The sequence below is a fragment of the Tasmannia lanceolata genome, unplaced genomic scaffold (assembly GCF_043159265.1).
Source record: "Tasmannia lanceolata isolate RefF3 unplaced genomic scaffold, GAP_Taslan_0.1 ptg000015l, whole genome shotgun sequence".
NCBI classification, from domain to species: domain Eukaryota; kingdom Viridiplantae; phylum Streptophyta; class Magnoliopsida; order Canellales; family Winteraceae; genus Tasmannia; species Tasmannia lanceolata.
This window is the reverse complement of record NW_027518692.1, coordinates 11,339,749-11,354,405: the sequence shown is the minus strand read 5'-3', so window position 1 is coordinate 11,354,405 and position 14,657 is coordinate 11,339,749. Positions and strand designations below refer to the sequence as shown.

The following is a 14,657-nucleotide window of genomic DNA, read 5'->3' as shown; positions in this document are numbered from 1 at the left end:
TGGGATTCGCATCCTTTACCTTGTCTTTATGGGACTTTCAGTGTAAGTTTGCTTGTCTTTTTGGGACAGGTGTCAACTCATGGTTGGGTGAGGCAAACAGATGATTCCCTCTTGGTTTGGCGCAATGACAAGAATACCCTTTAGGAGATGAGGGCTTTTAGGGGTCTACCGTGGCGCCACGTGTCGCATGACGATTGGGGTTGTTTTGCATATCGGATCAGGAGGGATGATCAATAATATTCATGTACCTAAACTTGTCAGTGGGTCCTATGGAGATTACTAGGAAAGTTCAAAAAGCCATTTCGTGGCTCACCTTCTCAATGAACAAGACAAAATCTGCTACGAGGTGGCTATTCTCACCTGCAAAAGCGAGCTGCGAAATTGTTTATTCCAAATTGCCTAGCAAGTCCCATTATATTTATACACACTTGTGTGTGTGCGCGTGCATATATTCTCCACCACTTGCTTGTTAGACTTCTTTTGGTACGTAATTTTCACTCTTGCCATGCAAAACAAAAAGTGTCACACGAGATGATGAAAAGCGCTTTTTCTACCTTCTTCTTACGTAGAAGAATATGGAGTAAGTCACACCGTAAATTGCATGGAAATTTCATGCACTGTTTTATCATGACAACCTTGCAATTTTTTTTCTTTCTAGTGTTCCTCAACAACACGAGAGTTGACAAAGTAAGTTGGGGTGCTCCACATCATCTGACCAATTAAACATAATTTCTTACTTTCATTACAAACTCAAGTTTTTTATTATTATTTTTATATTAGGGTTAGTAAATAGCTTGCAAGCCAAGCCACGTTAAGCAGTGATGACATATGATCTTGCGATAGAGCGATTGCTTGATCAGATAATTCTCTAGAAAATTAGGTTAAATTATTATAGAAATTGATTAATTATATTATAATACGGACCACCTTAATTTCAAAACTTGACTAACATAATCTACTAATATTTCTGTGTCAAATGGGGTTCATGGGGGTGAAATGACCATTTTGCCCAAGGACAACAAATATGAAGTCGAAAATGGGCAGGGCATATTTAGTCATTTCCTTGATCGTACTTAGGGGTTGTCAATGGATCTGCTACTGATCGGATCCACCTATGTCACGCTCACTATTTGTTTAGATCCCTTCTCGACTGGATCCTTTTTGCAGTGTTTTTAGGTCCTACTTTCTGAGTCTAGATCATGATCTGTTTCAAATCGAACCTAGGTCCTTAAATTGGTTACAATCCAAAATAATTTCGCACCTTAGGAAATGGATCCAATGTACATAGTCCAGATCCAATTGCTATGCCCAAATCCTGTCCATTAAGGTTCGAACCCCTTTGATCAATCAGATTGTCTGGGTCCATTGACGCATTATATAAAGTGCCGGTCTCAATACCTGATTGATTTTTTTTTTTTTTTTTTGGTTGGGTTAGGATGACCCCGACAATTCATTGAATTGATCTGGGGACTGATATCCCAACTACCTTATTTTGATAATTCCACTAGTGACTTTGTTCTATACTTTTTAATTAGCTTTTCACAGCTGTTACAATTCTCAAGATTCCCTCAACATCCAAAAAAAAATCCAACAAAATATGAGCAGGGCCTTTTCGAGGTAGGTAAACTTGTCACGTCAAGGTTGAGAAACAATTAAAAAGCCTCAACGATTTTGTGGTATGACAGTATGAGTAGGGCTATTATTATGATGGTGCGGATATCAGTTCCCTTAAAATAAATATATGAATCTTTAACTGGTTGATACTTAGTAGTAATTGGGATTGGACCATCGCAGAAGGGATTTTGCGGAGTGGCTGTTGCATTAGAGAGCAGCAGATGAATTAAATGAATAAGACAAAATCTGAGCATAGGTGGCTGCTCTCTCATGCAACAGCCGTTCTGTGAAATTCCTTCCTTGATGGGCCCTAGCAAGTAGCAAATCCCTTATCATATCACTTTATTTTTAGCGTTTTTGGTTGGCTGTGGATATCTCGCTCAAACGTATCAATCAGAAAGCTTGTGTGTGCCAATATCAAATAGAAGGGAGTTCAGATATCAGCTCCCATACTAAAATAATATAAAAATCAGCTCTCGCACTAAAAAAAAAAGAGGAATGATAGAATGAAGGTCGCCCTTGCTTTGTCCTAAGTCAAGGAAGATGATCCAACGAACACAAATGGTCTCAAAGAATATCGAAAAAAGAAAGTTTCCCCGCGGATGAATGTAATCAAGTCCACCTGATCCCAGTCGAGTAAGAGGATAGATGTGAAGAAAAGAACCCAAAACTTGAGAAATCAAATGAATCATGGGAGGTACTTCAGAAGAAAATTTTGCGAAGACGCTCACAAAGAGCACGGTATACCCCTACCAAATTAGCTGATTATGTAATTCACTAGGATTGCGCTTTTAGATCTCTTAGGCCTAGTGATTGTCGCCCATATGCGCTAAGCTCTGGTTTTCTATCTCTCACATGTTCCAAGTCATACATTGTTTTGTGCCTTTTATTGTTTCATCTTTTTTATTTTTCAAATAAATCAGTAGGGTCCCTGCCCATAAAAAAACGGGTAATCTAGCAAAAATCAGCTTTAAGGGCGCTCTTATTGGTTGATTTATGCAAAGTCAACACAGTTTCTATTTTTCAAGGCGTCATTCACTTTTTTTCGGCCCCACCATAAATGCACATTTCATAAAATCAAGCAATAGGGACGCCCTTGAAGGTGGTCTTTGCAAGGACGTCCTTCATTCTATCATTGCTCCTAAAAAATAATATAAAAATCAGCCCCCATACTGATGATAATATAAAAATCAGCTCCCATACGTATGGGGGGTTTTTGCTGTGTGAAACGAACTCCTTCAGTAGTCAAGACACAAGAACGCGTAGATGAAGACTTTGAGTCACTCTCTCTCTCTCTCTTCAAGAACTCGTAGATGAAGACTTTGTGTCTGCACGTGGATGGAGTCTCTCTCTCTCTCTCTCTCCTATAAATTCGACGGTAAAGATTAGCTCGAAAACCCAACGTTTGTTTTTTCGCTTTGAAAAACTCGAATCGAACAGCTATCCCCAGCTAGAGGAGGCAGGGAAAACAAGCTCTTTTTTTTTCATCTTTGAAGTGTCCCTCTCTTGTTCTAACCTCCCCCACACATTCTCATCTTTGAAGTGTTCCAATAGAGGTATCAGGTATGTGCTATTTTAATTGATAGAATGGTTTTTTTTTGTTATGTCTTTAGAATTTTATTGAATATTTGCACTTGTAAGGATATGGATTTTGTGTATTTCTAAGATTTTTTTTTCATCTAAGGAAAATGTGTTTAGTGTATTCATTCAAATTTATCGAGCTTATGTCCTGTTATGGAAATGGGTTTTGCGTTTCAATATCATCCATAGATCATTTTATTGCCTGCAAGTCTCTGAGATCTTCTTTCATTTGAATTTGAGCAGTTGTAAGGAAGTGGGTTTTGTGTATTTCTATCGTTTTTTTATATTCAGAAAAAATCAAAATGTGATGAGTATTCATTCAAATTTATCTAGCTTATGTCTTGTTATGGAAATAGGTTTTGTGTGTGATGTTCGGATTTGTTGTTTTGTTTGTTTGGATGTAAATGGGTTTTGTGTTTTAATATCATCCAAGGATCATTTTCTTGCCTTCAACATTTATATTAGTCTCTCATATCTTTTTTCTTGAAAAAAATCAAATTTTTTCTTAAAATGAAAGTGGGTTTGGTGAAATTTCTCTGAATTTATACGAGTGTACTTGTTTAACATATGCTCTTTGTTTTGATAAATATAATTTTGTTGAGTTGAAATAAGTTGTTTTTAAGGATTGTTCTTGGATCATTTTGTTGCCTACATCATTTGCATTAGTTTCTGAGATCTTTTTTTTTTCCTGTTTTATGTTTTACATTTTCTAAGTTTTGTTTTTATTGGTTAAGGATCACAGCCCTCTTTCAATTTATTATCTGTTCATTTTTGCATCTGATAGTTCTGAAAGTTAGGATTTGAATGATTTTTTTTATGTCCTATACAGGCTTAATGCCAGACATGTCAAACAACCAATTACTCCAAAAGCTTAAGCTGTTGGAGATGGCGTTATTTAATCTTTGATTCTTTAAGAAGACATGCCAAAATTCTTCTATTTTTTGTAATCTTAACAGAAATTAGGAGAGTTTTTTCACATTTCTTGCCTGCCAAACTCCACAGATCTTTTTGGTGTAGACCTCAGATGCTTGCGAGAAAAAATTCAAGAGTTTGAAAAAATGGGGATATCTGTTTCCTATCCTGGAGCTGATTGTGATGATATGGATGAGGAATCTGATGCTCTTATTGTGAGATCCATTGGTTTCAATGGAGACGATGTGAAAACGACATATCGATCAGTCAGTTTTAATGGCCGAGATTGTGAAGCCACCATACTAGAATCTTCTGGGTCTGGAAAGATGGTCATAGAAGGATCTGGGAGTTTTAAAAGAAGGAAGTTGGATCCCCTCCATTTGAAATCCATGATTTCCACAAAGACTCCTTTGTCCAAAGAATGTGCAATGAGATCTGATAGCCTCAATGACCGAGAAATCAGCAATCGGTTTAAGAGATCCAACAGTTTAATCGAGGGCATCCCGGGATCACCCACATTGGGCTTGAACAGCCCAAAACATGAAGCTGCAGTGAAGTTGCAGAAAGTGTACAAAAGCTTTAGAACAAGAAGAAAGCTCGCAGATTGTGCTGTTCTTGCAGAGGAGTGCTGGTATGTTTCTCCGTGTTAAATTGTAAAAAATTAAATAACGCCCTCTCCAATGGCTTAAGCTTTTGGAGTAATTGTTGTTTTACATGGTATCAGAGCAATTGGCCTAGGTTCAAACTCTTTAATATTAAAAATCCACATGTGATGGTCAACCACAAAAAAAAGAGGGCCACACGTGAGGGGGAGTGTTAAAGTATAAAAGATTAAATAACACCATCTCCAATGGCTTAAGCTTTTAGAGTAATTGGTTGTTTTACACTTTGGATCTCCTGTTTATAGTTATCCCGCTCCTTTTGTTCTTCAACATTTTAAATGATATACTTTTAATGCCCTATTGTAGGTGGAAGTTGTTAGATTTCGCAGCACTCAAAAGAAGTTCTGTGTCATTTTTTGACATCGGTAAACCAGAGTCGGCTCATTCTCGCTGGTCAAGGGCAATAACCAGGACTGCCAAGGTAACTCTTGATGTGCTTTCTGTCGTTGAAAGAATTTGACATGTGCTTTTATCATATATTTCTTAATTTATTCCTAGAGTGTAAGCTTTTCTGCTCTTCTATTGCAGGTTGGGAAAGGTTTATCCAAGGATGACAAGGCTCGGAAACTTGCTTTACAACATTGGCTTGAAGCGGTATGTCTTGGATTTAAAGACTTTAACGTGCTTTTGTACATATTTGTAAGTTTGTATTAATGTAGATTGTCTAAGTGTAATGTTTTGGCTTTTTTCTTCTGTACTTAGATTGATCCTCGCCATCGCTATGGGCATAATCTCCATTTCTATTATGATAGTTGGCTACACTGCGAGAGCAGGCAACCTTTCTTCTATTGGTAAGTTGAACACAATCCCCATCAGTACATTTCGAAAAAAAAAAAAAGGAAAAAAATCTGTACGCAGGTGTGTGCCACTAGTCATTCAATTGAATCTTAAAATTTGTGACTCGTGGAAATGAATTCTGTATTTTTCAGGCTGGATGTGGGAGAAGGGAAAGAGTTCAATCTCGACCAATGCCCTCGAGCAAAGCTTCAACAACAGTGTATCAAATATCTTGGTCCGGTGAGTCGTCTTTCGTAAGTCCAATATTCTTGTAGTAGAATTGGAAACAATTTGTTGAATGTAAGTGACTTGGATCAAGTCTCTTAATGTATTAAGGTTTTGGGTCCTTATATAACTTACTATAAAGTTTTGGCTCATATTGCAGAAAGAAAGGGAAGCCTATGAAGTTATTGTGGAAGATGGAAAGTTTCTCCACAAGCAGGGCAGGAAGCCCCTTGATACATCCGAAGGATCCGAAGATACAAAGTGGATCTTTGTTCTCAGTACATCCAGGGCATTATATGTGGGGCAGGTGAATTTCTTTTCTCCACACAACCACACAAATATGTTTGAATGGTTTGCAAGTTTATTTCATCTGTTTATCTTCTACATCTTGCAGAAAAAGAAAGGCGGGTTTCAACATTCAAGCTTTTTGGCTGGTGGAGCAACATCTGCAGCTGGGAGATTAGTAGTTGAAAATGGAATCTTAAAGGTATAAATTCCTAAGCCAATTTTCATAGATATTCACAGCTTTATGGGTAATGAATAAGAATACAGAATACTCATTTCACATCTTTGAACAGGCTGTCTGGCCACACAGCGGACATTATCGCCCAACCATAGAAAATTTTAAGGACTTCGTTACGTTTCTCAAGGAAAACAAAGTGGACCTCACTGATGTCAAGGTTATAATATTAACTTAGCTGCCTTTAATTTCAAGGGCAAAATATACATCAACTAATTCATTTCCTCCTTTTCCATAATATTCAGAATAGTCCAACAGATGAAGGGGACAATTCGTCAAACAAACTTGGGAGTCTTAGAAGGAGCTCGTCTGAACAAGACTTGCTTGGAGAGTTGACTGAGATGTCAAGCGATAACCCCAATGAGGAACAAGAACGTGAGTTAAAGCAACTTCATACCACACAGACACAGATTACTAACATTGCAATACCAAAAAAGATGAATTTATTTGAGTGTTCAGAGAGTGAATCTCAATCGGGCGCTGATGAAATAGTAGAAGAATCATCTAATCATGAACAACCTTACATGTCCCACAAGTTGAATTTATTTGAGGATGAGGATGAGGTTGTACCAAACGAATCGATCCTCCGTAGGATCAATTCGAAGAAAGGAATGAATTCATATCAGCTGGGGAGGCAGTTGTCTTTCAAATGGACAACTGGAGCTGGACCTCGGATTGGGTGTGTGAGGGACTACCCTACAGAGATTCAGTTCCGTACTTTAGAGCAAGTTAACTTGTCTCCAAGAAGTGTTGGGAACCCAAGAGCTTTCTCCCCTCGAAGCATGGCAATGCCCAGTCCGAGGGGGTTTGCGTCATCTTTGTCAAAAGAAACCAATATCAGCAGAAACAGCAGCAGCAGCAGCAATTGTTAGATAAAGGACCTCACCTTTGATTCATATATTCATTTGTGTGAATAGTGAAGATAGATAATTTCATTCTTATTTGTTTTTGTAGATCCTGTTGTGAATATGGGCATTAAATTTGTATAGTATTGGTGGGTCTCATGGCCCTTTTAATAATAAAATACATTTCATTTTGAATATGGACATGAAATTAATTTCTTAAGTAATCGCTGTTCGTTTGTGTAAGCGCCAAGTCTTAAAGATCGGGTCGCATTGCCTTTACGAGTGAAGCATGTCACCATATCACATATTCAAAGGAAGAATTGACATTTATAATGGTACTAATTAAGAAATAAGATTAGATCAATGTACTTAGTTTTCCACATTTCTTCATGGGTACGCTTGGATCAAGAATAAGTCTCCATGATAAGGATGGTGATGGTGATACCTAGCATTCAACATTTGATTGGGATTTGTTGGCAAAGCCTTATTCTGTCTTGTACTCTCATTGGATCTTTTCTTGGGGACCAAGTCTAAGAAAAACTAGCTTTGTTTTATCATACTATCAGGTCATTGAACTTTGGCCTTGAAAAAGAATTCCTCTACAGAGGAATTCTAAGTCTTTTTTCTCTTGTTTTGACCATGGGGAAAAGATGGTTTTCTATAACAAATCAGCATTACATAAAAAATGAAAAAAAAAAAACCTAGTACTTCCATGGTCAAACACCAAACACAAGGTACCATTTTCACCGCACCATGCTGAAGTAGAGATACTACAATCCAACTATATATTGGAGTTAGCAGCTTTCAAATATATATGAAAATGAGGCAGTGATTCTGTGTAGCTCAGATCTCAATGAGAAAAATATCATAATCTCCTTAAAGACAAGGAGTGACCATAATGTCAGATATAAAAAAACTTTAAATATTCTTCTTGAGGGTCAATGTTCAATCCATGACACAAAAATTATAGAAATGCCCATGTTTTTTTTTTTTTGGGTAGGTAATCAGGGCTTAAACCCACAATCTTGTGGTTGCAACACAGAACACCTTCCAACTGAGATATTGTCCCAAGCCTTATGCCCATCTTGTTGTATACAGTAAAACAGAAAGATATAGAGTACAGGAAAACGATGCCCCTCTTGTTTACAACCTGATGGGGTGCGACAACGCAGCAGCCTGTTAGCTTCCAACACGTGGCTAGAGGAGGGCCCACCGCAGGACCCTCGCCAGCAGGGGTAGTTTGGTAATTCCCTCGGGGTAGGTGAACCTGAACCTATAGCTGGTCGACACCTGCGTTGGAGGCATTAACTCCTTACCTACCCCAAACCTTCCTTATAAAAAGGCTCAAAGCTCATAAATCGGGTATTGAATTCTCACCCACCACTCTTAAAATACCCTCTTCACTCCGGCTCATACTGACTTGAGTGTCGAAGGGCCTGTCCGGAGTACACTCCGGGTCGGTCATTCTGACCTCGTTTGCTCCTGTGCAGGACACAGATCATCCGGACTCTACATCCCTCCAGCTCGGCTCTTACGTCACTGCCATATCTGTTAACCGATTTTGGGCCTAACAGATTGGCGCCATCCGTGGGACTCCTGAACTAAAGGCTGTTCCAACCACTTCACAAAAATGGCAGGACGCAAGAGTGCGCGGGTGCCAACCGCACGGACCACCCGAGCCGTGCTACCTGACAGGACTCGAAGTGAGCGACTCGCCTCGCTGGTAGTTGCAGCCTCCGCCACGGCTGAACAGAACCAGCCTCGCTCCGTAAACCTTAACCCCATGCCGACTCCAGAGCAAGTCCAAGCTCTCTTTCAACAGATGACCGCTCTCGTTGGTCAGTACCAGCAGCTGCTCCAGGCGCCTCCCCAACCTCCTCCGGAAGCTCCACAACCTGTCCTAGAAAGGCCAGAAATCCACAGGGGAGGGTCGTCGCGCCGTAGTGAAGACCGGACTCACCATTCCCCCAGACAAGTCCGTCACCCCATAGCCAGGCATGCGCAGACAGAGCCGCACCACCGTCGGAGGTCTAGGTCTCGCTCTGCGCAAAGGCGCCGAGCTCATGAAGAGCACGCGCCGCAGGCAAAATCAGGGTCCCATCGTCGAAGTCCGGAGAGCCACTCCGGCTCCGCAGCAGGCCAATCCGCGGGGAGAAACAGGTCATCAGAACATAAAGACGACCCGGTGATGCGAAGGATAGAAGAGATGGGCCATAGAATTGAAGAGCTGGCTAAGGATCAAAGCCGGCCTATGTCTAGGGCGTTCTCGAGCAGAACGCAGTTCACCGACGATGTGATGGGCGCCCCTGCGCCAAGGGGGTTTAAAATGCCAGCTATCCCGCAGTACGATGGGACCACGGACCCCGTCGACCACTTGGAGACGTTCCGGACATTGATGCTCCTCCACGGTGCGTCAGACGGTTTCCTCTGTAGAGCATTCCCGACGACCCTCACAGGTGCAGCTAGGGATTGGTACTCAAGGATCCGATCGAACTCCATCAACAACTTCGATGACTTCGGGGAAGACCTGGTCCGCCACTTCATGAGCAGCCGCAGGCCAAGGAAAACAGCAGCATCCCTGATGACCTTGCGGCAGGAGGATAATGAACCTCTCAAAGCCTTCGTCAGCCGCTTCAACAGGGAGGCACTCCAAGTGCCAGATTTGGACCCCTCGGCCGCTACGAACGCGCTTCTCGCGGGTGCTAGATCAAACGATTTCCGCCGAGCAGTGGCCCGCCGGAATCCTCACTCCCTGGCAGACCTAATGTCCGGGGCGGAGGAGTACATATCTGTAGAAGAGACACTGGCAGCTCTGGATTTGAGTCAGAGGAGAACCTCTGATGACAGGAACCAAGACAGGCCCCATGCTAAGCAGCGCAGGGACGATAAGGTCGTCAGAAGGGACAAATCCCCGCACAGGAGGGAGGAAAACTTCACCCCTCTCAACACCTCCCGAAGGCATATCCTGGCAGCCATCAGCGGAGAAGAGTTCATAAAATGGCCAACTCCAATGATCTCCAAAGGAAACAGGAGAGACAAATCGAAGTACTGCCGGTTCCACAGGGACCACGGACACGATACAGACGATTGCCGACAGCTGAAGGAGGAGATCGAGCAATTAATCAGCCGGGGCTACTTGAAGAAATATGTCCGGAGTGACACCCGCGGGAGTGACCCCAAGGAGAAGGGTCCCCAGGGCCGAAGCCCTCGGCGGTCTCAACCGCCCCCAGTCCGAAGAAAATCTCCATCGCCGCCCAGTCCACCGCCAAAAGCACAAGGCTCCCAATCAAGAGGAGTCATCAGCACGATCATGGGCGGCCCGGCGGCTGGAGGCACCTCCTCCGCTGCTTGGAAAGCATATGCACGCTGAGTCAATGCCGTGCACGCATGCAGTAAGAAAGCGAAGACGGAGAATGAGATCTCCTTCTCGGACGCGGACCTTGACGGCCTGATATTACCACATGACGACACCCTAGTCCTGACTATGCTCGTCGCAAACTGGGAGCTGAGGAAAATCCTGGTAGACAACGGGAGCTCAGCCGACATTCTGTACTATCACGCCTTCGAAAGAATGATGATAGGTGACGACCGCTTAAAGCCCGCGAACTCAGATCTTTTCGGCTTTTCAGGAGAAGTAGTCAAGGTTGAGGGACAAATCGAGCTTCCTGTCCTCGTCGGAGAGCCGCCCTGCCAAGCCTTCGCCATGGTCAACTTCCTAGTAGTGAGGGCAACCTCGGTCTATAACGCTATTTTAGGACGGCCTGGCCAGAACATGATCCGCGCCGTCGCGTCTGCTTATCACCAGAAGATGAAGTTCATAACGCCCAATGGCGTGGGAGAAGTTCGAGGAGACCAGCCGCAATCTCGGGAATGTTATGCAATGGCGCTTAAAGGCAGAAATGCGACGGAGTCGTTGCCAATCGAGCTACTGGACCTGAGGGACGAAGCTCAGGGAACTCAGCCCGCCGAAGACCTTGTCCCCGTCCCCCTATGCGAGAATGATGATGAAAAGGTAGTCCAGATCGGCTCCTCTCTGGACGACGGCGCCCGGCGCAACCTCACCCAGTTCCTCCAGAACAATGCGGATGTCTTCGCATGGGCCCCCACGGACATGCCCGGCATCAATCCGGAGGTCAGTTCGCACAGACTAGGTGTCGACCCGACCTGCAGGCCGGTGAAGCAGAATAAGAGACACTTCGCCCTCGAAAGGCAGATGGCGATCAGAGAAGAGGTGGAGAGACTCCTAAGAGCGGACTTCATCCGAGAAATCCAATACCCAGACTGGCTGGCAAACGTAGTCCTGGTGAAAAAGGCCAATGGGAAATGGAAAACCTGCGTCGACTTCACGGATTTGAATAAAGCCTGTCCCAAGGACAGCTACCCGCTCCCAAAAATCGATCAGCTCATCGATGCCACCGCAGGTCACGAATTGCTCAGTTTCATGGACGCCTTCTCTGGATATAACCAGATCAGAATGTATGAGTCAGATATCCCGAAGACCTCCTTCGTAACGGATCAGGGGACCTACTGCTACCGTGTCATGCCCTTTGGCCTGAAAAATGCCGGGGCCACGTATCAGAGGCTTGTAAACAAACTCTTCCGGAATCAGATTGGCCGCAACATGGAAGTATACGTCGACGACATGCTGGTGAAAAGCCTAAGCTCGCAAGATCATGTCTCCGATCTAGAAGAAACGTTTCAAGTCCTGAGAGACAATAAGATGAAACTCAATCCCACCAAGTGCACTTTTGGGGTCAGCTCGGGAAAGTTTCTGGGGTTTATGGTCAGCCAGAGAGGGATAGAGGCCAATCCAGAAAAAATCAAGGCCGTGGTGGAGCTCGCTCCGCCGAAAACCATCAGAGAAGTGCAGCGACTGACAGGGATGATAGCCGCGCTGGGGCGCTTTGTCTCAAAATCTGCAGAGAGGTGTCTCCCTTTTTTCAACGCAGTCAAAGGCCTCAAAACCTCGCCCTGGACAGAGGAATGCCAAACCTCCTTCGAGGAGCTGAAGTAATATTTGTCCTCTCCACCACTATTGACAAAACCGGAGCCCGGTGAAGAGCTAATCTTGTATCTATCTATAAGCCCCCTGGCTCTGGCTGCGGTCCTAGTCCGTGAAGAGCGCAGCCAACAAAAATCGGTCTACTACGTTAGCAAAGCCTTGCACGACGCCGAAATAAGGTACCAGCGGGTCGAGAAATTGGCTTACACGCTGGTAATGGCGGCCAGGAAGTTGAGACCGTATTTCCAAGCTCACATGATAAAGGTCCTAACTGACCAGCCGCTTAGACAAGTCCTCCACAAGCCAGATACTTCAGGACGATTGGTTAAATGGGCCGTGGAATTGAGTGAATTTGACATCCGGTACATGCCCAGGCCCGCGATCAAGGCTCAAGTATTGGCAGATTTCGTAGCTGAATGCTCCATCCCCTAGCAGATCGCCGAACCTAAAATCGCCCAAGCCCCAGCAGCGAAAGGTGCTACTACAGCCGGAGAACCAGCAGAAGATGGAGCCAGAGCAGGAACCATCCCCCTGCCACCAGTTGAGCATGATCCTTCAATCGCCGAAGCACTTTGGGAAGTGCACGTGGATGGATCCTCAAACAAGGCTGGTTGCGGAGCCGGTCTGGTTTTAACCGGGCCGGACGGTTTCGCACTAGACTACGCCTTGAGGTTCGGCTTTCGCGCTTCCAACAATGAGGCTGAGTATGAAGCACTCCTCGCCGGAATGAATCTTGCAGTCCAGACCGGAGCCCAGAGATTGAAAGCTTACTGTGACTGCCAGTTGGTCGCCAACCAAATCCAAGGTATATACGAAGCCCGCGACGAGCGAATGATTAAATACCTCTCCCAGGTCCGGCAACTATCCTCCAAGTTCAGAAGTTTTGAGGTTGTCAGAATCCCCAGAACGGACAACACAAAGGCAGATGTACTGTCCAAGCTGGCCGCATCCGGATACACGACTCTCGGGAATATATGCATGGAGTTCCTACAGGCCTCCAGTATCGAAAGAAAGGCTGCTGAGATAATGCAGGTGGAACACGAGCCCTGCTGGATGGATGAGATCGTCGACTACCTGCGTAGTGGGAAACTGCCTGAGGACAAGAGAGAAGCGCGCAAGGTGATCCAAAGAGCAGCCCGTTTTTCACTTGATGGCGAGAACTTGTTCAAAAGATCCTATACTCTCCCATACTTAAAGTGTCTCCGGCCCAGCGACGCCACGTATGCCCTGCAGGAGACACACGAAGGTATTTGCGGGGAGCACCTGGGGAGCAAAGCCCTGGCGATCAAAGTCCTCCTTAGAGGTCTGTACTGGCCGACGTTGAGACAAGACGCGCTGACCCTGGTAAAGAGATGCGAGAAATGCCAAAAGTTCTCCCCCACCATTCATCAGCCCGCTGTATCTATGGCCCCAATTGTCAGCCCGCTACCCTTCGCTATTTGGGGGATGGATATCTTGGGCCCCTTCCCACCGGCCTCCGGAAGGCGCACCTTCGTAGTGGTGGCTATTGATTACTTTACCAAATGGGTGGAGGCTGAACCTCTAGCCCAGATCACCGAACAGAATGTGCAGAACTTCTTCTGGAAATCAGTAGTCTGCAGATTCGGGATTCCTCGCGCCCTGATAATAGACAACGGCAAACAGTTCGACTGCCGAAACTTTCGGAAGTTTTGCTCCGACCTGAAAATTGAGCAGAGGTTCACCTCCGTAGCACACCCACAGACCAACGGGCAGACAGAAGTCACAAACCGAATCCTGCTGCAAGGGATCAAGAAAAGACTGGACAAAAAAGTTGGTCGATGGGCAGATGAGCTGTATCACGTCCTATGGGCCTATCGCACCACCCCGCGCACACCAACGGGTGAGTCCCCATTCAACCTGTCCTTCGGAACAGAGGCGGTAATACCTGTCGATGTAGGCACCCCGTCCGCTAGAATTTCCAACTTCAACGAACGGCTCAACGGTGACGGGCTCCGCGCGAATCTTGACTTATTAGAGGAGGCCAGAGAAGAATCCCGAATAAGAGTCGCCGCCTACAAGCAGAAAGTATCTCGCTACCATGACTCGAAGATACGCCCTAGAGAGTTTCGAGTTAGAGATCTTGTCTTAAGGAAAGCTGCTATCTCCCAACCCAAGAAGGCCGGAAAGCTTTCCCCAACCTGGGAGGGGCCTTACCGAGTAAAAGAGGTGATTCGCCCGGGAAGTTATAGACTGGAAACACTCGAGGAACAACTATTACCACATGCCTGGAACTCGAAGAACCTTCGCAAATATCATCAGTAGCAAAGTAGCCGACACACACAAAAAAAAAACTTTGTAAATATCTCCTGAATGTGAATGAAAGAACCTTTTCTTTTTGCAAATGCCTTCGTGTCCGTCAGATTTCGAAACCCAGTTCACTAAAACTAGGGTACTCAACGTTTGGTTCGCCACGGCTCGTCTCCAAAAAGACCGGGAGCTCACTCCTGGTCCGGAACCAGCCCGGATGCAAAAACCAAAGCTCCTTCGAAACCCAGTTC

The 14,657-nt window shown here is 44.7% G+C and overlaps 2 protein-coding genes across 2 annotated transcripts; both read left to right on the top strand.

The window, feature by feature from the left end:
• The first annotated feature begins 2,923 nt into the window (after positions 1–2,923).
• On the top strand, positions 2,924–7,337 carry LOC143845465 (IQ domain-containing protein IQM2-like). The gene is made up of 10 exons (XM_077353824.1): positions 2,924–3,177; positions 4,198–4,738; positions 5,076–5,190; positions 5,298–5,363; positions 5,472–5,560; positions 5,699–5,786; positions 5,932–6,078; positions 6,166–6,258; positions 6,350–6,451; positions 6,537–7,337. Exons 2-10 carry the CDS (start codon positions 4,254–4,256, stop codon positions 7,161–7,163), a joined length of 1,812 nt encoding a protein of 603 aa, XP_077209939.1. The 5' UTR covers positions 2,924–3,177; positions 4,198–4,253; the 3' UTR covers positions 7,164–7,337.
• Positions 7,338–11,016: 3,679 nt separating this feature from the next.
• On the top strand, positions 11,017–14,421 carry LOC143891714 (uncharacterized). Its single transcript, XM_077396252.1, has 3 exons — positions 11,017–11,268; positions 12,574–13,482; positions 13,861–14,421. The coding sequence occupies exons 1-3, from the start codon at positions 11,017–11,019 to the stop codon at positions 14,419–14,421; spliced, it is 1,722 nt and encodes a 573-aa protein (XP_077252367.1).
• The last annotated feature ends 236 nt before the right edge of the window (positions 14,422–14,657 follow it).

Bases quoted from the DNA above. Each gene is read 5' to 3' on its own strand.
- LOC143845465 (XM_077353824.1), top strand. From the start codon at position 4,254: ATGGGGATATCTGTTTCCTATCCTGGAGCTGATTGTGATGATATGGAT. The intron at 5,364-5,471 runs GTATGTCTTGGA...TTCTGTACTTAG, and splicing joins TACAACATTGGCTTGAAGCG to ATTGATCCTCGCCATCGCTA. The intron at 6,452-6,536 runs GTTATAATATTA...CATAATATTCAG, and splicing joins TGGACCTCACTGATGTCAAG to AATAGTCCAACAGATGAAGG.
- LOC143891714 (XM_077396252.1), top strand. From the start codon at position 11,017: ATGGCGCTTAAAGGCAGAAATGCGACGGAGTCGTTGCCAATCGAGCTA. The intron at 11,269-12,573 runs GTCAGTTCGCAC...ATCCCCTAGCAG, and splicing joins TGCCCGGCATCAATCCGGAG to ATCGCCGAACCTAAAATCGC. The intron at 13,483-13,860 runs GTAAAGAGATGC...GCACACCCACAG, and splicing joins GACAAGACGCGCTGACCCTG to ACCAACGGGCAGACAGAAGT.